The 27,972-nt window shown below is 38.1% G+C and overlaps 2 protein-coding genes and 1 pseudogene across 5 annotated transcripts in view; all 3 read left to right on the forward strand.

The window, feature by feature from the left end:
* Nucleotides 1-6,284, forward strand: part of Rnf128 (ring finger protein 128) — a 102,326-nt gene extending 96,042 nt beyond the window's left edge. Inside the window, exon 7 of one of the 2 annotated variants that reach the window (XM_034484689.2) lies at nt 4,890-5,165. In XM_034484689.2, the coding sequence (XP_034340580.1) occupies nt 4,890-5,023 (134 nt within the window). In that variant the 3' untranslated portion in view covers nt 5,024-5,165. Of the gene's footprint in view, nt 1-4,889 lie in introns of both variants that reach the window. The other variant, XM_034484688.2, reaches the window with a different exon arrangement.
* A 6,548-nt stretch (nt 6,285-12,832) lies between these two features.
* Nucleotides 12,833-13,023, forward strand: LOC117695443 (small nuclear ribonucleoprotein G pseudogene; annotated as a pseudogene).
* Nucleotides 13,024-15,217: 2,194 nt separating this feature from the next.
* Nucleotides 15,218-27,972, forward strand: part of Tbc1d8b (TBC1 domain family member 8B) — a 70,739-nt gene continuing 57,984 nt past the window's right edge. For all 3 annotated transcript variants that reach the window (XM_034485774.2, XM_076918877.1, XM_076918878.1), the window contains exon 1: nt 15,218-15,487. In XM_034485774.2, the coding sequence (XP_034341665.1) occupies nt 15,358-15,487 (130 nt within the window). In that variant the 5' untranslated portion in view covers nt 15,218-15,357. The remainder of the gene's footprint in view (nt 15,488-27,972) is intronic.

Consider the following 27,972-nt stretch of genomic DNA (forward strand, 5'->3'; position numbering starts at 1 on the left):
AGTAGAAAGGACTTGTCTCTTAACTGACAAGCAAATAAACAAAATTTGGTATATGTGTATAACAGAAGGTGCCAGGCATAGTGGTACATAGCTTTAATCCCAGAACTCAGGCAGAAGCAAGCTAGTCTCTGTGAGTTCAGGGCCAGCCTGGTCTACATTGTAAGTTTCAGGACAGCTAGGGCTACACAGTGGGATCCCTATTCAAAAACATAAACAAAGACAGCAACAATAAAAAAGGAATGATGTGCAAAACATGGCAACTCATGCTTGTAATTAGAGCACTTGGGAGGCAGAGGTAGAAGGATTCATGGTTGCTACAGTCCAAGGATAAGGATGGTGGATGAATGACTGCCAGTATGTAAGGGATTTCTTTTAGGAGAGACAGAAATATTCTAAAATTAGGTAGAGGCTGTAGAGATGGCTCGGTAGTTAAGAGCACTCCTTGCAGCAATTTTGAGTTGTTTAGCGTCCACATGATGGTTCATAAGCATCTGTAACTCCAGTTCCAGGGCATCCCATGGCTTTAGCTTCCCCTGACCTCTGAGAGTACCATGGTGCATATGCATACATTCAGGCAAAACACTCATATACAGAAACTAAGTAATTCTATTTTAAAAAAAAATAATAATCAAATTAGGTAGTGGTGATAATTGCAAAATTTTGTGGTTTAAACAAAACCCTTTAAACTATATATTTTCTTTTTTGCATTATTGGCCATGGAAACCAGAGCCACGTGCATACTGCAATTCAGCTACACCCCTAGTTGAATTATACAGTTAAAGATTACATTTTTATGGGAAATGAACTACATTTTAGTTTAAGCATTACCAAAAATCATATCTGCCTACCTTCAACAATTCCAGGGAGCTGGGAATCTGCTTTTTTGAATGTGTGTTCAGTTTTTGTCTTTTTTGAGACGGGGTCTTCATGTAGCTCACACTGGCCTTGAATTTCCCTGATCCTCTTGCCTGGTAGCTCTGTTTTTCTTGGTTTGAAAGTTTTCCCTCCGTCCTTACTTTGAAGTAACCCAATGTTAGCATAAAAGTGGAGGAAATGAATTACTACAATAGCTTGTGAACATTTCAGCTTCCCATGACATAAACCTTTGCCCTCTGTGGCTTTATCAGTGCCAGAGATATCATTCCTGAAGATGTCACGAGGCACACAACTATGTCAAAGCCAACTTTGCATTTCTTGCAACCTAATCTCCAGACATTTCCTTGAGCACGCTCATAGGAATCTTAATTGTTCTACATGTAATACAGAGTCGTTGTTTTTTGGTCTTGATGATCTTGTATTCCCATAATGGTATGGTAATAGAATTCGGTGAAGATAAAAGATAATTTAATTTGTGCTAGGTTTTTTTTTTATATATATAAATATCCCATCCTACTTGATTGTGTTCAGTTTGTGTAGGGGTTGCTTAGGAAGGTGGGGAAGCAGAAGTGACTGTATAGATCATTTAAATAGCAAATGAAATAATGACCCATGCTCTACCTGCATCCTTACCTGGATGAATGACAGTGGTACCCACTTTAAGGCCTTAAGGATGCTCCTTCCCTAGCTTCTTCACTCCCTCTTTCCTGCTGGTTCAGTTTATTTTCTCAGTTCTGTCCCCCTAATTTCTAATCTTCCATACATAGCTGCAGTGTGAGTTCCCTATGGATCCCTATGCCATTCCATAGTAACTTTCTCAGTCTGACACCTGCTCTGCCTTTCAAGACTTGCCTCTCTGCCTCTTGGAGAGGCCTTTATTTCACTTAAGTATCCACAACCAAGAATTTCTATTAATGCCTTTTAAGAACTAAATTGTTTCAGACAGCTCTTAGTTCCTCTAGAGCATCTTATATTAACCTGTTTTCTACTCAGCACAACCTGCTGCCTGAAATATGTAAATTTGTCTTGAAAAAAAAATGACCACTTAGATTATAATTTAGTCTGGTCTGTGTATATTGCTGGTTTGGTGATCTTGCATATTTGTCGCTGATAATTACAATGAAAGTTGATATTTATAACGTTGCAAATGCATATTTACTTCATCTATGTAGCACATCATTGAGATCAGTCCTGTTAGTACACTAGTCTTCAAAGTTAACTACAGACCTAATTTCCCAGAGGCTTTGTTGACTTAGTGGGTTTTGAGTGGAGCCTAACAGATTTCCTGGTGCAGGACCGCACTGAGAGTACATCCAATAAGACCCCTGGTTGTCAACCTAGCTGTATGTCAGAATTACATGGAGAAAATTTAAAAAAAAAATCATGGCCTAAAGGGTGGGGAGAGATACCCAATGGGAGCCCTGACCCACTCAGAGGAGAAGGGGAGGGCGGAGGGGGAAAGGATTGTGGGAGGGAGTGACCTGGAGGGGAGCAGTGAGTAGGAGGTAGTGAACAAGTACAAGATAAATTAAATTAAAATTGTAAAAAGCATGGCATATAAAAAGCACTTTAGAGCAATTAAATCAGAATTCATGATGGATGGTGCCTAATTGATTTCAGGTAGTTTTTATTTTACTTTTGAAATAACTTCAGATTGACTAAGAAAATACATTTCAATAATCGTACAGAGAATACTCATCTACCATTTCCTGGCCTCTGTAAATGTGAACATTTTATATACCCGTATACTTATATGGAACCTAGGAAATGAGTTGATGAAATATTTACTAGAGACCTTGTTCAGCTTGAGCAGTTGGCCCATGCATGTCCCTTTTCTGTCTCAAGATGCCACATTTTATTTACTTTTATGTCTCTTCATATCTCCAGTCTATGGACATTTCTTAATATTTGCCTTTCATGAGGTTGATACTTTTGAATGTTACTTTTCTGTTAGTTTATAAAATGTTCCTTTACTTGTCTGCTGCTTCATGATAATTAAATCACTGTCCATTTCTGGTAAGAATGCCAGAGAAGTGGATGCTGTGTCCCAGTCAGCAGCACATATTATGAGGTACACAATGTTCTCATTACAAATGATCTTAACTTGGTTCACTTGTTAAGGGTTTTGTCTGCCAAATTCTTCCCTTTAAAGTTACTATTTTCCATTTGTAATTACTGAATATCTTTTTTGATAGATGCTTAGAAACTATGCACGTATCTTGTTTTTTGTGGTTCCTTTCCTGGCCAACTTTCACAACAATTGATACTTCCTGTTATAATTATTCACCAAATAGTGATTTGTAATTCTGTCATTCTTCCCACACATATTAATTTTCAAATGTTAGGGGGAGCCATTCCTTTTCCATTTTGTTGGGTTATTTATAGTACAGTGAGATCATAGAACTTCTTTCATTCTTTGTTAGTTCCATGATTTGTCCATTGCTCATAAGGTCCCCAGTTCTGTCCTCAGAATCTTGGTTAGGTTGTATTTTTTATTCTTTTGACTTCCGTACTTTCTGTTACCATAGCATGTTTTCAGTCTTGGGTTGCCCCCCGCCCCCCTTTAAGGGACCAGGCAGTAAATATTTACGGATTGAAGGCCACATATGTTTCTGTTGCATATTCTTTCTGTGTGTCTCTTTAGGGAGGGGTTGGTTGGTTTTGAAAACTTTTTTTGAAATGTAAAAAGCATTCTTTTAAATGAATTATTTTATTTATTTAAGTCCCAAATGTTGCCCCCTTCCCAGTCCCCCTTTGCAGAGCTCTTCACCCCATCCCCCATCCAGTTCTCCTCTGAGAGTGTGCCCCCTCCGGGTATGCCCCCACACTGGCACATCAAGTCTCTACAGGATTAAGGGCATCCTCTCCCACTGAGGCCAGATAAGACAGTCCTTGGCTGGATATGTGCCTGGGCCATTGAGCATCCCATGTATGCACAGTGAAAAGCACTCTGAATTGTGGCTCTGGCTCTTCGAGATGTAGTTTGCTAACACTTAGGCTAGAGTCTTGGTTAATCTTACATACTCTCTGTCCCAGAATCTGCCATTTCTGTAAGAGTTCTTCCCTTAGAGATCACTATATCAAAACCAAGATATGGGCACTAGGCACACTCACTTATTGTGTCATGGGGCGGTTATTGCAATCAATTCTTTCAAAGAACAAGGCTAGGAGATACATGTTTACTTCCACAGTCCCTCTTTGTTCCTCTCCCTCTTATCTGGAAGACACTGAGTTTCTACTGCTGGATGTATGTCATTACAGCTGCACACCACTCGGCTCATTCAAGATTATTCTCCTGGCCTTACTTGGGATTCCTTTTAGTGACAGTGAAAGGAGAAAGGCTTCCCTTATCCAAAATATATTTACTTGACCTTTCAATTCTTTAGCAACTACTGTACAATCCATTTTCTTTCAGCCATATGGCTTGAAGTTACTTTGGTGTCATTTTGTTCATCACCAACCTTTTTTCTTCTAGGATGATTATGTATTCTGTTTACTATACAGTTAGGTTCAAATAGCCAAAGGGATAGTAGTGTGCACCCAGGTTTAAGACCTGCTATATCTAGAAATGAAAGAATGCAAAAGATGGTAACTTTTGCCCTTAATGAGTTTATATTTTAGGTAAAAGCACATAAATTTAAAAAAAGAATCATAAATCAATAATGCCAAAAATGCCTTAAGGGAAACAATATAAATTATGATTTTTTTTAGATAGAATCTTACACTGTAGCCTAGGCCAGCCTGAAATGTACTGTGTAACTCACACTATCCTGGAAGGCACAGGACTTCTTATGCTTTACCCCTGAGTGCTATGAGTACAGGGTGGGGGGGGGGGGAATCTCACACTTGAATTTTTTAAAAAAAAGTCACATAGTATTAAGGTGTAATCATTGGTATAATCATCAGAATATGATGGCATTGAATAAGGAAGCCTTCTTGGAAATGTGTTCAGACTTCTGCCTTGGAAGGAAAGAAAGGTACTATCATGCTAACATTTTTACTTCTGTGTCCAGATGAAAATCTACAGCTGGTAAACCATGAAGCAAACTCTGTGGCTGTGGATGTTGTTCCCCATGTTGACAACCCGACCTTTGAAGAAGATGAAACTCCTGGTCAAGAGACAGCTGTTCGAGAAGTTAAATCTTAAAAACCTGTGTCAATAGAAAACTTGACCCGTTAGTAACAACAGGACTGCCAATCAGGGCCTAGTTTACTATGAATGAACTGGGTAAATGTAAAACAAGAACGATACTGAAAGTACTGAGGTGACTTATATTATACTATAGTTAAATGGCTTAACATATTTAACCCAGTACCGTTTTCCACAAACTCACTATAATGTTTTTCATAGGCAAGTTTCCTCTTGGTGATAGTGATAGCAACATTTTTAAACATTCAGAACTGTCTACAAGTAGTCAGATTTTTCATTTTCAACAACTTTCTTATTAAAAAATATGTTGCTTTAAAACTGTGGAGTAGCTGTAATCACTTTGTTTTATGATAGTATCATAATTAAATAATACTACTACTTTAGCTTGGGCTCTATGTGTCAGGGTTTGTCTCCAGGTGCTTATATTGATCTGGAATTTGTAAAAACGCAATGCGAATTTAGGCATTAAGTTGATAGTACAAGATTAAAGCAAAATACTCATTTTAACCTTTTCATTTTAAAATTAAGCTGTGTATGTATTTGATGTGAGTGTTGAGCATAGTTTGTCAGAAAAATATGAACTGAATTGGTTGATCAGTATGTTAGTGACACCACACAAGATTATAGACACAAAAAATTTCTTACAAATATATTGTAAAGTATTTCTCAAACTTGACATTTTCAAAAGCACAAGATAGAAACTACCATCAGATTTGAAAATAGTAATAGCTGAATAAATTGTAGAAAATTGGTAACTACTTACTGTGCAGACTTTATCTACAGAAAATGTTCTGTAAAATTTGTCTGTGGAAAATAGTTTCCAAATAATGTTGACTTTGAAAATTGAGTTTACATTTGGCCTTGTGGTCTCTAATTACATGAAATTTAAATTCTGTCCATATATCTATAATTTTGTGGATGCATTTTGTTGGTGTTTGAAAAAGAATCAAGGGGAGGGGGGACTCCAGGTGCCTTAATATAAAGTTTGAAGCTTCAACCACCAAAGTTAAATAGAGCTATTGAAAAGATGCACTTTATTTCTACTTTGTGTGGATTGTCCATTAGTTTTGTTCCCAGTGCGAATTCCCACAGAATTTAGACAAAAATAGAACAGACGTGTATTTTTGTTTGGTGAATATATAATGAATGAAACCATTGCATTCTTGTACACCGATTTGAAAATGCTGTAAATATGCCCCGATTTGTACTGATTCTCTTTAAATATAAAATGTAAATAAAATATTCCAATGAAAGATTACATCTGGTGTTCAATTTAGCTCTCATGTGCTAGCTAACTTTTGTATATAATATACCTACTGTTGAGAGGGCAGAATCGTTGGGTATAAATGGTCATTGATATATGTGATTAGTACAGACTAAACCTCTAGTGTGATCTTTACATATGAAAGGGAGGAGCTGCTATTCTGATGTCACTGAACAGACTGTGAATTAGTTTTAGGTGTCAACAAACTGACTAATAAAGCTGATCAGTAATAAAATGCATGGTTAACAGTTCTTTATGCCTAACCAGGCTATCCAAGTCTGGGGAAGAGAGGAGGGAGTGGGTCTGTAATCAGGATGTAAAGTGAATAAAAAACTAAAAAAAATTAAAAATAAAAAGGTTCTGGATGCCAACCTGTATTCATAGCATTCATGACATGTTCAATGTTTTAAAGCTTTCTTTCAGTTTTCTCTTTTGACTGTATGATTGGTGGGATATTATTAATGAATCAGAACATATCTTCTCTCGTGTTAAAATTTTTAAGAATATGCAGATGCTTAGATCACCTCAGGACCATGACTGTCAAAATCAGTGTAAACTTTGATTATGTGACAACATGCACGCTATGTGAGTATCTCCGGTATTTTCAAAGAGTTTAAGTTTATGGGGCTCATTTTTAGAGAGGTATTTTTTTTTGCATCTAAGAATTTATATTTTAACAAAACAAACTATGAAATAAAATCATATTGAAGTTGGACAAAGAAGCCAATCTGACAGAAAAATAAAAGCTCCAAGAACAAGCACAATTATCAGAGACCCACTCGTTTACACACTTAGGAGTCTCATTACAGTACTAAAATATATGTACAGAGGACACGGCACAGACCCAGGTAAGCCCTGTGCATGTTGTTTCTGTGAGAGAGGTATTTTTAACTTAGAAAAAAAAAATTTGTGTGCATGTCTGAGTATATACATACATGTAGTGAGGGGTGCCATATATAGGGGCCAGAAAAGGCTGTTAGACCTCCCAGAGGTGGAGCTCCAGGTGTTTGGAGCATGGATACACAGCCTGTTAACAGGTGCCAGGATTTGAACTCAAGTCCTTATTCAATTATCTGAAAACATACCCTCATGCCAACTGATAGTCAATTCCTGTTCCCATTTCCAGCTCACACATGCATTCACCAGTCTGCTTTTTGTCTCTATAGGTTTGTCTATTTTAGATATATCATAGAAGCATTATCAATAAAGGTTTTGTAATGAGATTCCCTTTACCATAATATTTTCAAGGTTCACTCATAGTATATAATTCCAGTAATTCATGCCTATTCATTGTTGAGTAATATTCTGCCATATGAATATCTGATATTTGTTTATCCTTTCATTAGTTACTGAATTCTTAGGGTTTTTCACCCCTTTGGCCATTATGGGTAATACTACCACACACATTCATTCATATACACATCATTCTCTAGATATATATTTTGGAGTCTCCTGGTATATATCAAGGAGAGGGTTTCCATGCCACTTGTGGGTTTTATTACTTCCTACTACTACCATTTGCTATACTTTAGCTTAAGCATCAGACTTTATCGTATGCTCTCCTGTGATAGTCACAACATAGGCTGATTCTTTTAACAGTGACAGTAGATAATATTTGTACGGTGAGTTGTAAACATAATAGGGGTGTATGAGTTCACATTTAGTGGAATTTGGGTTTTATATAAAAATCTACATTTACCCCCCACACGATCAATGTAATAAAAACATAAACACAACTGAAATGCTAGGAACATGTCTTCTCCCTTCCATATATACAGATATTGTTTATTTGTGAAATATTTTGTTAAAAATTCTTAACCCAGACCATAAAATTTCTAGTCATTTAATTTGCTCATTGTTTTTGTTTGGAGTTAATGTTTAGACCTTAAGCACAACAAGTAACATAAGATTAAATTAAAACATTATATGAGAATAAAAGAAATTAAGATGTGTTATGGTCACTTTGATCTCTAGTGATATCTTCTACCAACAAAGCTACTTCTGTGATAAGTTTGGGAACTCCTCAACTTTCAGGTTGTGTGTGTGTGTATGTGTGTGTGTGTGTGTGTGTGTGTGTGTGTGTGTGTTGTATGTTCATGAAGGCATGCACAAAAGCTAGAGGAGGACATCAGGTGTCATGCTCTATCACATATTCCCTTGAGACAAAATCTTTCATTGAACCTAGAGCTAGGGTGGTGGGGGGCAGAGCTCAATAATCCCCCTGTCTCTGTTCCTCCACCCCAGCCCTGGGATTATAGGAGTGAATAGTTGCTCTACTTTTTATTCAGATCCTCTTGCTTAATGCAGTAAGTACTTACCACTGAGAAATCTCTCTAGTTCTCAGCTTACTTCTAGTATGGAAGCAATTTCATGAGTTTAGAGAAAAGTATAAAAATGATTATGGCTGGTTAACAGCAAGTTCTCATTTTAGCTGTAACCCCAACTGGTATCACAGGTTTTTTTTTTACCATTACCAGAAATTACCAGAAAAATGTTAATGAATGGGTACTAATAGAATCTTTTGTTTAAAAGAGCACTATAAACCACCTTATGTTGGCGGAGCTTACATTTTTAATAATGATGCCTCTGAGGGACTTTATGGAAACCTGTTTAATGGCCACCAACTTGTGGTAGTTTGGTTTTCAAGTATCCAATCTGCTTTAAGTCGGTGCATCTACAACTTTATCTTCCCACAAATTACCTGGGGATCTTGTTAAGATGTGTATTCTAGTTGAGCAGGTCAAGTGTAGGGTGAGAGAGTCTGAGATTCTAGCTTCCAAGTGATCAGATGATGATGGTCTGGCATCCACACTTGGAGTAACAAAGCTTTAAGTGACATTCCTCTAACAGTAATATGCACGTTTTGAAACTTGCTGCGGCCAAACCTACTATAGGAAAAAAAAACCATAAACGTAGCTAATATCCCTTTAGATAATCCAAGAAACTAAATGACAGCTGAAGCCTTCCCATAGCACAGTCTCTGGAATTATTTTGGGGGAGGGTGGTTTCTTCACTCGTATACTTTCTCATAGGTATGTGAGGCCACTGTTTAGAAAAGATAGTCATCCGGAAAACTGGCCTCTGGATAATATACCCACATGGCATATTCCTAGGTGGGTTGATACATAGCTCAGAGATATGAATGAAAGCAAACAGGTGAATGGGGAAGCCATTAAATTGGACAGCAATAACATGATGTGGGGTTCCCCTAAACCACAGAAGACTGAGACAGTTTTTTTTAAGTGTTGTGTGGTGAGAAACACACACAGACACAAACTGGTGGAAGTGAGGAGATAGGAAAAGAGAGAAAGAAATAGAAGCTTATTCTAAAGTTCTAAGCTTAATACTTGGTAAACAGAAGTGCTCCAAACTAAGAGAATGTCAGACTAGAGTCATCTTGGAGAAGAAAATTCAGCATTGGATACACTGTATTTGTGTCTATGGACCAAATACATAGACAATAATAAAGAGTTTTGATTTGTAGTCATAAATGCACATTCAGATGTCAATTCTGCCATTTTGTTAAAATGTGAAGTCTTATGAAAGTAACAATGTCTGAATCTGCATTTGTAAACAAAGGAAAAAGCCTAGACTTATAGTGGTTTCAATATGCTTGGCCCATGGGAAGCAGCACTGTTAGGAGGTGTGGCCTTCTTGGAGTAGGCATGGCCTTATTGGAGGGAGTGTATCACTGTGGGGGTGGGCTTCGAGACCCTCCTCCTAACTGCCTGGAAACCAGTCTTATCCTGTTTGCCTTTGGAACAAGATGTAGCACTCTCAGCTCTTTCAGTACTATGCCTGCCTGGATGCTGCCATGCTTTCTGCCATGGTGATTATGGACTGAACCTCTGAACCTGTAAGCCAGCCCCAATTAAATGTTGTCCTTTATAAGAGTTGCCTTGGTCATGCTGTCTCTCGAAGCAATGGAAACCCTAACTAAGGTAAAAGTTGGTACCAGAAGTGAGGTATTGCTGTGATAGGCCTGACCATGTCTTTGTTTGGAGGAATGTGGATGTTGGACCATCCTAGTAGGAATCTAGAAGATATTATAGTGGTGAGGATGATTTGAACTGTCCAGACCTGGCCCAAGATGTTTCAGTGGAGAAGAATTTTAGTATGTGTCTCAGAGACTGTTCTTATATTTTTGTGAAGAATATGGCTGCTTTCGCCATTGTCTGAAGAGTCTGCCTGAGGCTAAGGCAAAGATATTTAGATGAACTGTTTTGACAAAGGAAGTCTCAAAACAGCCTGGTATAAATTCTACCGTATGATTACTAAAGTTCACTCTTATGAAGGACATTTTTTTACAGTAGGTACAGAGTTTATTTTTTAAAGTTGTGACTTTTTTATTTTTATTCATTTACAATCCAACTGTTGCCACCTCCTAGTCCCCCTTCCCATAGTTCCTCATCCCATTCCTCCTCCACCACCACACCCTCATCCCTGAGAAGATGCTCAGCTACCACCAGGCCTACCCCCCCCCCCCCCGCCCTGGGGCCTCAAATATCTTGAGGATTAGGTTCATCTTCTCCCACTGAGGCCAGACCAGGGAGATCTCTGCTGTATATGTATTGTGGGTCTCATGTCAGCTGGTGTATGCTACCTGGTTGGTGGCTCAGTGTCTGGGAGCTCCCAGGGGTCCAGGTTAGTTGAGACTGCTGGTCTTCCTATGGAGTCATCAGCTTCTAACAGCTTTTCCCCAATTCAACCACAGGGGTTCCCTGCTTCTGTCCATTCGTTGGGTGTAAGTATCTGCATCTGACTCTTTCAGCTGCTTGTTGGACCTTTCTGGGGAGAGCCATACTAGGCTCCTGTCTGTGTAAATACCTCATAGCATCAGTAATAGTGTCAGGACTTGGTGTCTCCCCATGAGGTGGATCAACAGTTAGGCTGTTCACTGGACTGCCTTTCCTTTAGTCTCTTCTCCACTTTTGTCCCTGCAGTTCTTACAGATGGGAACACTTCTGGGTCAGAAATTTTGACTGTGGGTTGGTACCATCATCCCTTCTCTTGAGGCCCCATATATCTACTGGAGATGGACTTTATGAAGAACATTTTAATGAAAAGGAGCAAGAGAAGAAATGAAAAAATACAAAATATATGGATCACGTATTAAAGGGGCACTGGGAAGTAGACTAGAGCTAAATTCTGTGTTCAAGGAGGTAAACTGATTAAGGGAGTTGTGACTACCGGGTAAGATCCCACCCAGCTAAGCTTACTGTTTATGCTTTTGCAGGTAAACAAGGAAGAGTCATATCTAGGTGTTATTATTACTTGGTTGATTTTAATCTGAAATACATTACAGTCCAGAAATGGAGTACACATGCTTTTGATCTGGATCTTGAGGAATAGAAGTCATGAAAGCTTAGTCCCAGGCATGGTGGCACCCACTGTTAATACCAAGAGACAAAGGCAAGCGGTTCTCTGAATTCAAGGCCAGGCTGGGGCAGAGAAATTTCTAGGTGAATAAAAGCTTAAGTCCAGTCATAGTGACACAAGTCTTTGACCCCAGCATTCAGGAGACAGAGCCATGCAGATCTCTGAGTTCAAGGTCAATCTACAGAGCAAGTTCCAGAACAGCCAAGTTTAGGCAGTGAGTGAAGGAGTTGGAAAACAGAAAGGTAGTGGTAACGTAATAGAACAAGGGGGCCATGTTCCAGCCTCAGTAAACTGCAGAACTTGGCAGCTTTGGCCATGTGACTCTGGCTTTAGAGTGAGGAATAGAAGAGATCCTGGGACAATTGATGCTGGTTAGCTGGAGCTAAGAATTTGTGGTTGATTAAGCAGAGACCAGCTTCACTGAGGTGAAATCTTTCTAGGATGTATTTTCTGAGAACACAAAGAAATAGATGTTCTAGAGATAGACAGGATTGTACCTCATGCTGCAGCCGGATTTAGTAATATGCAAGAATCACCTAGATGATAATGCTCTTCTTAAAGGCATGAAAAGGTCATGGAGAGCAGCTGAAGCTTGGCAGTGTGTGAGGCCAGGCCATTGGTGAAAGTGGAGCCATGGTTGCAGTTGACAGCCTAGGACTGAATGGGTCATGCAAAGAAGTTGAGGCTTGGCACAATAAAGGGAGCCTATGAGACTCCTTCCCTGTTGTGCTGAGCCTGTTGAGGAGAGCAAAGCCCACCCTCTGGAACTGAACAATTGAGTAGAGTCAGCCTTCTCCTTCTGTCTAGCCTGGGCTGCCTCCGCTGGTCCCAATGATCATGGGAGCCGGAAGTGGCACTGAGGTCTGGTTGGCATGGTTACCACAGTGCTGGTACCTGGTACTTCTGTCTTCCCAAAACTGAGCTCTCCTAGGTGGGTGGCCAAAGGCTACCTGGTTAGGGACCAGGGCAGCGGTCGAGGTGCATGGTTGTGATAAACCAGAAACTCACAAGCTTAAAATGATCGATTGAAGCCGGGCGTGGTTGGCTATGATCTATGGGGCCAATACTCAGGAAGCTGAGGCAGGAGGATTACCACGAGTTCCAGACCAGTCTAGGTTAAAAAAAAAAATTGACCCTGGCTTGAAACAAAAAGTTTAATTTTTATGGACAAGAAGTTATCAGTGAAGTTAAAAGGTGGCAAGCACATCCAAGGAATACTGCAGGACTTTGATCCCTTTATGAACCTTGTGAATGATGAATGTGTGGAGATGGCAGCCAGTGGGCAGCAGAACATGGGCATGGTGGTCATCAAGGAAACAGCATTATCATGTTAGAAGCTTTGGAAACAGTCTAACCAGTGTTCAGCAGTGTGTCCCTCCCCAAAGGCCTGTTTCATTGTGATGTAGAATTAGGTCCATGTACATTTTCTTAAGAAACTTTTTGCTAAATAAACTTTTGTGATACTCAAAACGGGGAGGGGAACCTATAAAAGTCTATTGATAAAGCCTAGTTGCAATGAAACCCCAGCATACTAGAGATACCAGTACCATGGGATGGCCACCAGGATCAGCAGCAGCAGCAGTGGAGTAGAGTCAACCAGACCGCGGAGTGCTACAGAGGGCACAGATGGAGAAATGACCCAAGTCCTTTTGAAAGAAGCTCAGAAGATTGTTTGTGGATCCCAGTCACTGGAACAAAAAGCTGCAAAGTTGAAGTTGCCTTGGGGACCCCAAGATATTTGAGATGTCAGAGCCATGGGATACCTGCTGAGGAAAGCTGCTAACAGGATGTGAAATCAGCCCAGGAGAAAAAAAGTTTGTTGCAGTCAACAGCGATGACAGGAGTGGGAGATTTGAAGAGCACTTTGACATCTGACATGGAGATGCAGAATTTGGAGTTTGCCCAGCTGTTTTTTTTTTTTTTTTTTTTTTTTTTTTTTTTTTTTTGGTGTTGCATTCATCCAGTATTTCCCCACTATGACATTTTGGAATGGTAACGTATATCCTGTGATGTGGGGGTATGTGATTTGCTTTTATATTTTGATTTTATAGGGGATTACAGTTAAGTAGTTGGATAAACATCAGAAGAGACTTTCAACTTTGGACTTTTAATATTGTTGAGACTGCTATAGACTATGGGGTAGTTTTGAAGTTGGACTAAGTGTATTTTGCATTCTGCTATCTACATTTGCTGCCTTTATTGACCTTTCACTGTGAAGAAAAAGAGAAATGATGTGTCTTAACACACTTTCAAAAGGTGACTTTACACTAGGAAACACCCTGGCTTGGGATTTCGTTTTGTTCTTGGTGGTGGTGGTGGTGTTTTTCTTCCACAATAAATACTTTCTTGTGACATATACCTGCTTTGCAGAAACCGCCCAAGTCTTGGAACATTTAACCTGGAGATACTCCTTCAGGGCAGAGTTCACTGGCTCCAGGACTCCCAGCCTGAGTGTGTCACACTCCACTGTTTTAGCCACGTGGCCCTATATCTTTAGTTTGAATACCTTGCCAACTTGTCAGGACCCTTTATCTGAATTCTTTCTGTAAGCTGGTTTTCACACTCATTCTATTCTTTCCCTCCCGGGATTGAGTTATCCTAACAGCAGCAGCAGCAGCAACCACAACAACCTGCCCTCACAGCAGACTTCTTTCACCTTAGTGTGTAAGCAGTTGTGCAGCTTCGCCAAGGTATCAAAAAAAAAAAAAAAAAAAAAAAAAAAGGAAGGCTGCCCTGCAAAGAATTCCTTTTTTCTTAAAACATCTTAAGAAAAAAAAATTCCCAATATGTTGGGAGTGGAGAGTTTTTCAGCTGTTTATACCAGTCAAATAAACATGGCAGCATGGGAGAAGGGATAGTGGCAAGTGTGTGTGAGGAAGTCTTTTCTGAGATTTATATTCTTCCATTATGAATGGACAGGGATTAATTTAGGCAAGGCTTTTGAATAATGAATCTTTTCACCGACTGTTAGACTATGGGTAAGTAACTTCGCTTGCTAGCCCTTTTCATTTATTAGCGAGCAAAGCGGAGGATCCACTTTGAAAGATTTCTGTGAGGATTACCTCACAGATTTCTGTGAGAAATCACCTAGTACCTAGTCGGCACAAAGTAAGCAAAGTAAGTGGAAGTTGCTGCAGGCTACTGCTTCCTGGATGAGCCGTTACTCAAAAATGCCGGAAACTTTGTTTTCAACAAACTAGTCCTCTCAGTATAAAAGAACTAGGCGCAGTGCTGTTATACAAGGGGTTAGGTTATTTGAAGCAAAAAAGACAAAAGAAAAAAACCCTTTTTAACTTTACACAGGCAAAACTCACTTAACTGGTGGCGGGAGCTCCTCAAAGGCGCCCCCAACCCACCCAACTAGTAACCCAGTGATTTGTGGGAATTGTAGTCTAGCGCTCTATTAGAACGGGTACAGGAAAATGGATAGAAAACTACAACTCCCAAGAGGAGGTGAAGCGGGACTATTTCCCTGTCTGGCAGTAGCTCCGTGGGAGGGAGTTGGCACTCTCTCTGCCTACGTGGGAGAGAAGGCACGGTTGGGGGAAGTGTGGAAAACCTCCGGAGGCGCCGCCACGGACGGAAGACTTGGTGAGAGGAGAAGTAGAGGGGTAAAGACAGGCTGCGAGGAGGGAGGTTAGGAGGACAAATAGGTCGCCGCTCCTGAGGCGGCACAAAGTTCTTCAAGATGTGGCTAAAGCCCGAGGAAGTGCTGTTGAAAAATGCGCTGAAGCTGTGGCTGATGGAAAGATCCAACGAGTACTTTGTCCTGCAACGGCGTCGAGGCTACGGGGAAGAAGGCGGAGGGGGACTTACAGGTAAGCGGTGGCCAGCTACACCTGCGTTAGGGCTGGGTCCGCTGTCACTGAAAAGGTGGCGAGGCAAACAGTTACTCGTCGCTGCCCGCTGCCCGCTGCCTCTTCTTAAACCCAGGGTGACTGACTAGGGATTCTGCTCCCGCCACCACCTTTCCTCTGCTACCCGAGTCCTGACGGTCTTGCACCGGACTCCCAGTTGCTCTTTGGGTCTGACCGGGATGGGAGAAGCTAAGGGGGAATCCAGTACCTGGTGGGTCGCTTCCCATGGAGGAGGGGGCTGATGGGTAGTGTGCTAGCTAGACTAGTCCAGCTAAGACCGGCGAGGAGAACGGGTTCGCGGGTGCGGACTTAACTTTTTTTTCCAAAACCTATACAAATAATCACCACCCTGGGGAGCGAGTGCGAGTGTGTGGGGGACATTGCTAGGACATGGGAATCCTAAGGAGAACGAAGTGCCCAATCACACCTGGAGAGAGAGGCTGCAAGTGAGATTTGGGTCGGGGCGTGGAAGCTGCTTGATGTTGGAGAAGTGGAGGAGTAGTCCTCAGAATTACTCACCTCCTCCCAATTTTGCATCTTTCGCTTTATATATATATCCAAGTTTTCAACCCTTGGAATCTCTGTTTCTTTTATAGAGTACGTTTCTCTCCAGCGAGTTTGGCACTGCCCCTTCTTTCAAAGATGTGTAAACCAAACCAATTAAACAAGAAGGAAAGTCAACTCTTCCAACCCAATCTCCCACAGTTGTTAATCGTAAAAAATCCAAAACTAGTCCCTGTCTGAAGATTCCAAAGAAGTCTATTTTGAGATCCTTAGTCTTGGATAGAGGCTTTCAAAAATTTGGACATTGGGGAGACAAGAGCTGTTTTTCATGGTAATTCCTGGTTTGGTATAAGGGCCTTGAAGTGGTGGAGCAGGCTTAATTTGGGGAGGGTGATAGTAGAGGGAAGAAACAAAAATCTGACAACCTGAATTTTGATCCTATTCTTATCTCTTGCCTGTTGGGTGACATTGGTCAAATTCTTTCATATATGCAATTTTAAGGTACCACTGTGTGCTACAGTTAGAATTTTGTTCTCTGCCTTTAATGTGCTGGAGGAGGGTAGGAGTAGACTAGGAAGATTAGCTAGTTTAATCAGAACCAGAAAGTGACTACTGAAGGGTTGAAGGAAGAAGCTTCTTGGCTTAAGTGACATTGATATCCCTCTTGGGGTAAAAACATAGTGCCTACTTTATGGAGATCAGAGTGTAAAATGGAAGATAACACTCATAAAGGTATGTTTATGTTAAGGCAAGCCTCCTCTAATGTGGATAGAATTCATATGTCCTATAAGATATATAACTTTACAAGTAACATTCATCTTATTCAGCTTCTAAAAAGGGCCTGCAGGCAGTATGGGAACAAAAACTGCCCAATAATTAACTTTGCCTTGTACATTTTCCTCCTAATCTTTAAAAATTACAAGTTGTTTTAGAGAAAAGCTTTCATTTAAATGGCAGTTTCATTTAAATAGAAATTTCCTTTTTAAATTATTTTATTTATTCACATTCCAAATGTTGCCCACCATGTCCTGGTCTCCCCTCCCAGACTTCTTCAACCCATCCTCCCTTCACTTCTATGAGGGTCCTCCCTCCCCCCCCATCCCCCTTCTCTGGAGTATCAAACAGGTCAATTAAAAAGGGATTTTCTCTTTATCCTACCCACCTCTTACATTAGTTCCCCATTGCTAGAACACAAGGAAATTTGTCTGAAGAAATAAATGAAAATTTCTATCGCTTGCATATGTCTGTTGTGACTTAAAGTCAGTTTGTATCTGCACGATGTCTACCATTTGCATATGTGTGTTGTGACTAGTGACTTATAGTCAGTTTGTAGCTACACGATTGTTTTACTTGTGACAATGATAAGATGCCTGAAATTGCCACCAAAATCATATAAATTCAACAAAATCGCTTTAAAAGGAGCAAAGAGATGTTTTTAAAAGATTTTTTTTTTTGGTTCCTTTTGGTCCAGAACAAAAGTGTATGCTGATTTTCATGGCTGCCTAACTACTGCCTTCTTAGTTAAACTTGTGAAGCTAAGAGCTTGTGCTGTCCTCATTTACATGAGGTTTCATCATAGAGCATCAGTATATGCCAGCATAAATTTGCCTTTGTCCCTTTTATTTATTTGATGTGTTATGTACTACCCTTTTATAAGATTAATTTATATGTTTGGTATAATGGAGAAATCATAGTGACATTTGGAAAAATGTTAATTATTATACTTTAAGATTTGTTTTATTTGGTATGTGATGATTGGGAGTAAACCCCGCCCCCCAGTAATATTGTATCTTGAATACGGATTTGATGAAGTTAGTTGATTCGATTTTGGAGGGAAAAGTCTAATTATATAGCTTAGGCCAGCTTCAGACTCACAATTTTCCTTCTTCAGCCTCCCAAATTCTGGTATGATAGGTATTCACCAACACACTAAGCTTGATGAACTAATTTTTCTTTTATAATGATGATTCTCTCAAGAGAATTTTCACATTAAAATCACAAGGTCCCTTTTCTAAAATTATAAGATACGTTTTAGTGGACATCTGGTAGATTACTGATCTTTTATCAAACTTTGTCTTTCTTAGTTATCCTAGGTCACAGCAGAATGGAATTTTTGTTCTACCTAAAGTTGTTGTTGTTGCTTTGGTTTTTTTGTTGCCTCACATTCTCCCTTGCCTTCTCCTGGTTGATAAAGGTAAAGACTTCACTTTTGCAGCTAAATTTAGCCCCTTGTTTTATATAATTAAAATAATTTATGCATATTTGGCTTATTAAGCACAAATCAGCAATTTTCTCTGCTTGGCAGACGAGAGCCACCACATAGACTGCCTCCTGTTCAGTACACTCCTGACTGAGGCTTAGGAAGACCTGCCAATCTTAGGTGTTTGTTGAGAGAATTTTACTCTTAAAATTTTTTTTACCTGAATAGTGGTAAACAGGTTCTTATACACTGGATTTATAATTACCATCAGCAGACCTTTTTAAAATTTCATGTAGAACAAAGCTGGAAAATAAACATTAAAACAAAAAATTATAAATAGTTCTCTTTCCTTAACCCCTCTTTTATTTTGGCACTATCCCTTTGAAATTAAAGCATCTGTGTAATTAGAATATGGTTACTTTTTTAAAAACGCATTTTATTTTAAAGTATTTGAAGTAAGTTTTCATTTTATATTTATATAGACTTTATGAATCACTGTGAATGATTTCCTCTAAACACATATGTAATAAAGAGAATTTATAACCCTTTATTGTTCATGTCACAGAAACCCAAAGCTTTTCTTTTGTTTAAACCCCCAACTCAAAAGTTGAACTCAGAAAATGTTCATATTACATATGTTAGCAAAATCCTGCTGGATTCTATGGTCACAAGGAATCATTAAATAAAATGTTTGGTACCCAAAGGGTAAACAGGCCATTTTATGATATGTCTGGAAAGTCCTACTTCCCATACATATACAACTCATGCTCAGAGTAAAGTATCATATTGGCTTATTAAAAAGAAAATCCTACAGGGTTGTGGTGATGCATACCTTTAATCCTAACTGTCAGGAGGCAGAGGCAGGTGGATCTCTCAGTTTGAAGCCAGACTGGTCTACAGAGTGAGTTCCAAGACAGACAGGGAGATATATATATGTATATATTGTTGTCTCAAAACCACCACCACAACAAACAAACAAACAAATGGAAAGCCCCACATGGCAAACAGTAGGAAGGACGAATCATATTTTGTGCTCCTTTACCAATCCTTGAAGCATTTGATCCCTGTAAAATCAAGTAAACAATATCCTTAAAAAGAGTTGGGCAAATGGCTCAATGGATAATAGCAGTGACTACTCTTCTGGAGGAGTGGGTTCAATTCTCAGTACCCACATGGCAGCTCATAGCTGTCTATGATTTTAGTTTCAGGAGATCCAACACCCTCTTCTAGACTCTGCCGGCACCAGACATGCACATGGTACACAGACATACATGCAGGCAAAACACTAAGACACGTAGAAATATATTTTAAAAATTCTTGGAACAAGAAAAAAGTAGCGTTGTAGGTTTTGAGAATTAAAATGATCAGTATTGTCAATCTTCTAGCTTTTAAAATTAAATTAAAACATACATACATTTCTATTTAACACTATAAATCTATATGTCTCCCCCTAAACCCTTTGCATATAATCTGTATAATTATGACTTTAACTCTTAAGGACTGTAGGTTCATGCCCCTAAGGTGTATAGGAGCAAATATTCTACCCTTTGCTTCAAAGGAAGAGACCATAAGGGCAGATAGGGGAAGGAAAATGGTGAGACACATAAACAAGTACCTAACACAGCATAAAGCTTATAGGTAGGTAGTCAATAATCCTTCCTTTTATCAAAAAAACAAAGTGACTAAATGGTCTTCATTTCTGAAAACTTCAACCTGGCCTTTCATATTCAAAGAGATGTTAAATACTTTTTAGATAGATAGATAGATAGATAGATAGATAGATAGATAGATAGATAGATAGATATAGATATATAGAAGTAGATATTACACTCATACAAACACACACACACACACACACACACATATGTTCAGAGAGATTAAGATGTTCCAGGCAGGCAGGTGGGCAGGGGGAACACAGTATGAAAGATTCCCCAACTCTGGATGTTATGGAATTTTTGCTTCAATAATCCAACTTTAAACCAGCATTCATAGTGTGCAAATGCACCATCCAGGGATGTGCATTCTTCATTAACTCTGCTTCTTTTACATTTTTACCTTTTTAGATTCTTTAATATGTATTTGGTCCCTTTTGAGTTGAAAAAAACATTTTTTTTTAACAAATAAAGGCTTAGCTTACTCATCTGTGAAGTGAAGATAACATTGTCTTCTCTATCTCAGGTTACCGTAGTGTAGGTCAAGTGAGTTTTGAAATCAATTCTCCGTACCCACATGGCAGAACCCAAATGTGACAAACATTTCATATTAAATGCTATTTAGGGCCCAAAAGACCAAAGAAATCAGTCTTAGTCCTCTCCCTCTCTTCCAAGCTCCCTATTTTTCCCATATCCCCTAACAATTTTCCCTAATAATTATTTTCCATTTTGTATATAAAAATTTATATGAAGGAATAATATTGAATATGTCCAACATAATGATAACACTGCAAGAGCAAAATACTGATAAGCACTAGAGAATAATATGATTCTGACTATGCATCTGTTGTTTGTAATCAGAATAATTGAAAAGAATTAGAATAATTTATCATGATCATGTTTCCTTTGATCTATGATTGCTCTAAACTCAGAAGTCCCCAAATAGTACTTTTACAGATCTAAGTATCACTTGTACTGAAGAATGTTATTGAAAAAATACATATAATTTTGGTTCTCCTATTAGTTTTTTAAAGGATAATTCTTGAAGAAGTAATAACAATTCAGCTGATGAAATCTCTTGCTGCTTGTGGATCATTCAGGAAGTACTATAAGTATAAAGTAAGCTGAAAATAATAAAAACATTTTGACATTTGCCATATTGCTGTAATGGTGTTTATATGGGCTTTGTGTTGCCTTTCTGTTAGGAAATTTGCCCTGTTTGTATTTTGTTTTTTTGCCACTGCTATGTAAGTACAAAAGGTAATACAAAATCTTAAATGTGATGGTAGATAAATTTGCTGAACAAATACCTTCTAACAATCAAGGATTTGTTTGCTTGTTTTTAATTGTATGAGTATGTATGTTTTTACTGCATATATGCATTATGAGTATGTGGTTCCTATGGAGGCCATAAGAAGGCATTAAGTCCCATGGAACTAGAGTTACAGATAGTTGTGAGCCTTCGTGTGGTTGCTGGGAATCATACCCAAGTCTTCTGGAAGAGCAGCCAGTGCTCTTAACCACTTATCTCTCCAGCCCCAAGAACTGTTTTTAATTGCTGAAGATAAAGTGGTAACTAAAACAAATTTTTTTCATTCGGTTTCATTCTAGCTGAGAGAGGTAAATAGTCAGATCCTGTGCCATATGAGTGGAGGTGATAAACAAAATGAAGAATAAAGTAAAATGTTCTGATAAACAAGGAAGGGGTTCATATTTTAGATAAATTGTTCTATGTAGAGACTGGAGGGATTTAGAACTTAAGAGCCAATAGTATCTGGTAACAGAAGCAATTGTAATAATTCTTGAATAATTTAACTGTGATTGGATACAGTGAAATGGGGTGGTAACTGGTCATTGCTACTGATTTTGGTTAATAGAATAGGCATGGTTCCTACAAAGTGTGCAGTCTTCTAGAGCAGTTGACAAACAAGTAAACAAATATTTTATTGCTGGGATAGTCAGTGGCTCAATTTTTTGACTTAGTTAAACTATGAATAAATACATATTGGAAACTTTCAGTCCAGTTTTCTATACCTAACTCTGATATAATTTATGATTAGCCAAGGTGCTATACAATGAAATAAAGTTTTCCTTAAATCAGTGATAAATAACAATAGCTGGAATATCTGTGACAGAATTCCAGTGTGGCATCTGTGGAGCTTTTGCCAAAATCCATTTGGATCATTTTGAGTTAAATCATTTATCTATAAGCACTGTCAATATCTGGGAAGCTGTTTGCTAGGGGGAGGTCAAAAGGATAGTCAAACTGAGGAATGATATTATAAAGCAAAACATGACAGCTGTTTGGGACAGAGTAAATATTCTAGATGGATTTATTTGGAATTGGAAACATGAGACTCAAGATACTGTTAATAACTAGAGAAAGGTTACTGGAAAAGAATATCTTTATCTATACCAGAGGAAAAACTGAAACAGTGAATTAAAAAGACCTAAAAATTAACATTTAATTGGTTTCTGATGATATTTCAATTTAAAGTATAGGGTCTTGCTTTTCTCTTCCTTTTATAGGGTGAAGGAGTAAAGTTTTGAAGCAATGGATAATAACTTCTGGGTTTATCGTCTTTGTTTTCTTCCTTTTTTAAATGAACCAAAATGTTTTTAAAATGTTCAAGGACGAAAAATAGAACCCCCAAAAGAATTATTTTTTTATTAACTGTTTTTCTAAGCTCTTAGTGTAAAATTGGCAGCTTTCTAAATGCCATGTGGCCATTGGGTTATTCTAAAATAAGCACTCACAGTTCTGTTTGAAGGGTTTAGATCTGGTCACAAAATAATAGAATCAGGAAAATCTATGCCCTCTGTTGAAAACTCCTTTCTCTTATTTGAATATGTTTCTTACTAAGTGCATTGGCAGTTTACTAATTAGTTTTCTAATTAACATTTAATGAGGCTGACATTATAAAAAATTCAGTAAAGGTGTACTGGCTAGACTTTGTAAGCATGACAGCTTATGATTAAAGAGTCAGCTGTTAGGTTGCAACAACCATTACTATGGACAAAATTTATAATCAAACATTTTATAGAGACTAGAAATGAATCCTATTGGTAATTGGAAAGCTCATTTACGTTATTCTTCTGCAGCTAGAATGGTGTTGTCTTACACAGTGCCCTCAATCTATTTTATAAACAGAGCTGCTTCCCAAAAAAGCACACATTATTTTGTGTACTAAACTAGCATATTGGTAATGAACACACCATAGTTCGCTTTTCTATTGCTGTGATAGAACACTCTGAGCAAAACCAACTTGGGTTTATTTCATCTTACATGTTACAGCCCATTATCTGGGGAGACCAAAGCAGGTACCTAAGGCAGAAGCTTGAAGCAGAAACTAGGAAGAAACACTGCTTACTGGCTTGATTCCAAACTATTACCTTTCTCAGACACCCATGGTCCACCTGCCTAGGTATAATACCACTCACAGTGGGCTGGGTACTTGTACATCAAATAGCAATCAAAAGAATGCCCCCACAGATGTTCTTACAGGTTGATTTGATGGAGGCACTTCCTCAATTGATGTTCCTCCTTCCTAGATATGTCAAATTGACAGCCAGTATTAACCATCAAAAGCACCATCTCCAACCTGTAGCTGTTTCAATGGTCTTTCCTTTAACATTCAAGTCTTTATAATTCCTTGCTTATCACAATCATTGCTCTAACTCAGAAAAAAAGACATTCATTGTCTAAAAATTGGAAGGGACAACCAATGTCATTGATCTGTGTACTTTTTATTAGATTTTGTTTGTTTGCTCTGATGCTGTGTATGTATGTATGGGGGACAAGAAAACAAGTTCTCTTCTTCACCATATGGGTCTTAGGGATCAAACTCAGATAGGCAGTTTGGGCAGCAACTACACTAATACACCGAGCCATCATAGATCTGTGTTCTTAACACTGGCTGCCTGTTATATTTGACTGAGGAACTTTTAAAAGTTACTAAATGATATTGCTGTATTTATGGAGAAATTGATGTCTTGGATTTAATTTAAAATATTTCTGGAAAGAAGACTAAATACAAGTGTTGATAATTATTGAAACTAGACTGTGGATGCATAGAAGTTCTGCTCTATTTTAAGTAAAGAAAAATAGAATATCATCATCTTAGGATGAATTAATTAAATCATAATCCTTGGACTTCAGTAGTTTCAAAACTTAAGTTTTAAAACTCTTCCTAGTGACTCAAATTTGTTGTTTGGGTTGAGAATAATTATCATAGAATATAAAAAGGGAAAATCAAGGTTCAGAAAGATCAGAATGATTTGGAGTGCTCAGGTAACAGCGGTGATATACAACCACTCAAAACTGCAGTGTGGAACCCAGCTAGAGATCATTGCAGAAGAGGGGGTGAAAAGAGTGTGAGAGCCAAAGGAACAGGGAGTTTGTGTCTTCTAGAAATGTCAGAAGCTACACCTATGAAGTCTCATAAACAACACTACCTAAGCATCAGCTGAACAAGGACAACTAGTAAACAAGCCAAAGTAGGTGGATCTTTGTGGTCTTTACAAAGCCTTAACTATACACAAAGAACAATGAGCAATTAAAAACTACTGAGAGTAGGAGAAACAGTCTCTCCTGGGGAGAAGCATACCAGTTGGTTATAGAATACCAAATGGTCATCCCAGAAAACATATTACAAATGACATTATACAGAATGTTTTTGGTAACATATACAAAGGTAACCGCAGTTAAAGAAAAAGAGGTCATGAATTTGAAAGAGAGCAAGGGAATCTATGTGAGAGGTGTTGGAAGGAGAAAAGGGAAGGGGACTAATATAATTACATTATAATCTCAAAATTAGCAAGTTGTCAAGAAAATAAAGATTTCATTTTTGAACAAAAATGATGACATAAAATTAAAATGGGTAAATGTAAACATATATTTTGGAGGTTATGTTTTTTATTTTAGACAGAGTCTCACTATGTAGTTCTGGCTATTCTGGAACTCATTGTGTAGCCCAATCTCTCAGAGATCCACATGTTGCTGCTGCCTTCTGAATGCCAGGATTAAAGGCATGCACGATTATGATTATGCATATATATATATGCATATTATATATATATATGCATATATATATATATTAACAAATAGTGCCAAGGTCAGTGCTTACTCTTATAAAAAGAGTCAATGTATTTTTATCACAAGCATAATTTATTAGTGATTTGGTATCCAAAACATCTAGCCATCTTAGGCTACATTAAAAGAACCATGGGAGTTAACTGCAGATGTTGCTTAGTGTTGGAGTTCTTGACTACCATAAACAAGGCCCTGGATACTGAACAAATAATTAAAAAGAATTATGGAGTCCATAGTATAATGGTTCAGACCTTATTTAGTATTGAAGTGCTTTTATTTTGACTTGTTTTGGAGATGGTTCTCAGGTAACCCAACTTAATCTTGAACTTCCTGTGTAGCGGAGAATGACCTTGAACCCATGACTTTCCTGGTACCATCTCCAAAGTGTGATTATAGAAATGAACTACTGTACCTGTTTTAGTAGTCTAGTTTGAGTGACACTTTTAGCCATTATAACTAAGATAGGCTATGTAGTAGGTGGAACTAACAGCAAAATCAGAACTAAATGACCCTTGAAATCATAAAGATTTTAGGGTACTGACAACAGCATCAAACAAAGCAGAGTTGTTCTGCACACAGAGCTCTGTTTACAGATCATAAATGCAAATAATGGACCCTGACTATAACCTTTGGGAATACAATTCCTTCTTTATTTAGAAATAGGAAGCCTTAGAGAAGTAAGGGCAAGGGATACTGTGAGGAGGTAAGTGTGCTAGAGTCTGGATATGTGACTAGTCAGGATATTTTTCATCTCCGAAGTCTGTGGTTCTTTATCCAGCCAAAAGGAGTGGCTTATGGATACTAATTATTGTTCATAAAAAGCTGCCTTTTAAAAAATATCATGTAGCTTGCCATTTTTTTGTAATCTTACTGTGTGACATTTAATTAAAACATATTTCACATTAATTAATGTTATTATTTCCATAAGGTGGGTGTACCTTATTTTTCTAGGATGCTACCAAAATCCATGGACATTTTGAAACATTCATTGATGTCTTAGTTATTACAGTCATTCAAAAGATAATTTGAGTATGTGTATTTTCAAATTTCTTATTCTACCATGCAGCTGATAGAGTCTAGTCTCCTTTGAATTTATGGTAGTTTCAAAGGTTTCCCATGAGTAGGCTGATTGATTCATGACCTTTAATGTTCAGGCAGTCAGATGATGAACCTCTGTGTAATATGGCACAGCAACCATTGTTGCTTGCTTATTTTCTTGTACTTTTAGAACTCAGACATTGGCACACATTAATTCCTGCATAACTTGCAGGGACTTGGTGATGATTACATCTTAATGAGCTGGAAGAGTTCCCCGAAGTGACTGGAAATGTATTCAAGTGCTGGCTTCCAAATTACTTGTTGCATAGTTTTATATGAACTACCTAATTTCATGCACTTATAAAATCATAACAATTTCCTTTTATATTATGTAACATATGATGTCAACTCTGCTGTTGCCCCCCAAATAGTAATAACCTTTCTTGTCAGTGATTTTGATTGCTTTGTCCCTAGTGTCACAATCTTTTTGTGTCTTCTTCCTGTCCTCTCTGCCTCCTTAGACATCAACACTGCCAGTGTTCTTTCTGCCAAATTTTACCCATTCATCTTTTCACCATTTCTTCTAGTACTGTCTTTTTATAATGTGTGCAAATAAGAGGAGATAAAACAATTGAGCTTAATAAAACTTAAGAATCTCATAAATAAATAAGTAGCTTTCCTTGCAACTATACATTTTTCTTTTCTCCAAACCTTGTTTAAAATTAAACTCTGGGAAGGTAAGTGTCAAGTAAACTAGCAGCCAAATGGCCCTGTTGTAAACAAATACTTAATTTTTTTCCCTTTGAGATAGGACACATAGCTCAGGCTAACCTCCAACTTGATATGTAACCAAAGCTGGCTTTGAATGCCTGATCTTCCTAAGTGGTGAGATTCCAATATACTTTCAGAGGTTTTAATTTCTTTATCTAGACAACTTTGTCAATTTATTATATGTATTTATATACACATACACATTGCTTTTCAATCCATCTCTTTTGATTGTCTTTTGCTACTTACTGTTTTGTCTTTTGAATATGTTCACTGCCCTGCCTTCAAATTGAGAACATTCTTCATTTCCTGAGTAATTTCACTCACAGTACTCTTTTTTTTTTCATTTTATTTTATTTACATTTAAGATGCCATCCCCTTTCCCCATTTCCCCTCCCTAGAAAACCCCTGTCCCATGCCCCCCTTTCCTTTTTGCTTTTATACAATTGTTTTTTAAATGTTAATCAAAGGATTTATAAGTTTGGTAATGCTCAATCAGAAGGGTAATCCAATACCCAACCTAGATATAAAGACTATCTTTGACTGGTGGAGACCTGTGAACATCTGCCTCCATGCCCCCTCTCTCTTTCTCTCTCTCATCATCTAGTTTCTCCTCTCCTTCATCTTCTCTCCTTACTCCATCTCTTCCTCTCAGTACTCCTTCCCACTTAGCTCCTCCTACATATCACTCTTCCTGTTAAAGTAAAACTTTTCTCTCAAAATACAGTTAGAGCATACTTATTCCTAATTGTACCAGTGAGGTATAAGATAGTTCTAATACCCAGTCCATCATTTTGTTGACTAACCAGAACCTCTGTCTTCTAACTAAAACACTTACTTTTGATCCTGGCTTTTTTTTTTTTTTTTTTTTTTTTTTTGGCTTTATAATGAATGTCAGCTGAAAACTATCTACTCAGATCTTTTCTCTCAAAGTAAATAGCCAGGATTGGCTATGAGACTATGGGTCTTCAACCCCACCAGAAATCCAGAATGACTGAGTTAACTGAAGTTATAGGAAGCACTAAACATAGCTTCTAAAACTTAGCCAATTTATAGAGACCTCTGAACACCTGAGAAGCCCCTATACTACCGAATGTTCGAGCATCAAATCTTCAAATCTTCAGCCTTCTGGCCCAGAGTCATCTGACAGACCTTAGTGATGCATGATTATTAAGGGCTGATTACTCTGTCT

This window comes from Arvicanthis niloticus, chromosome X, assembly GCF_011762505.2.
Source record: "Arvicanthis niloticus isolate mArvNil1 chromosome X, mArvNil1.pat.X, whole genome shotgun sequence".
Classification (NCBI taxonomy): Eukaryota; Metazoa; Chordata; class Mammalia; order Rodentia; family Muridae; genus Arvicanthis; species Arvicanthis niloticus.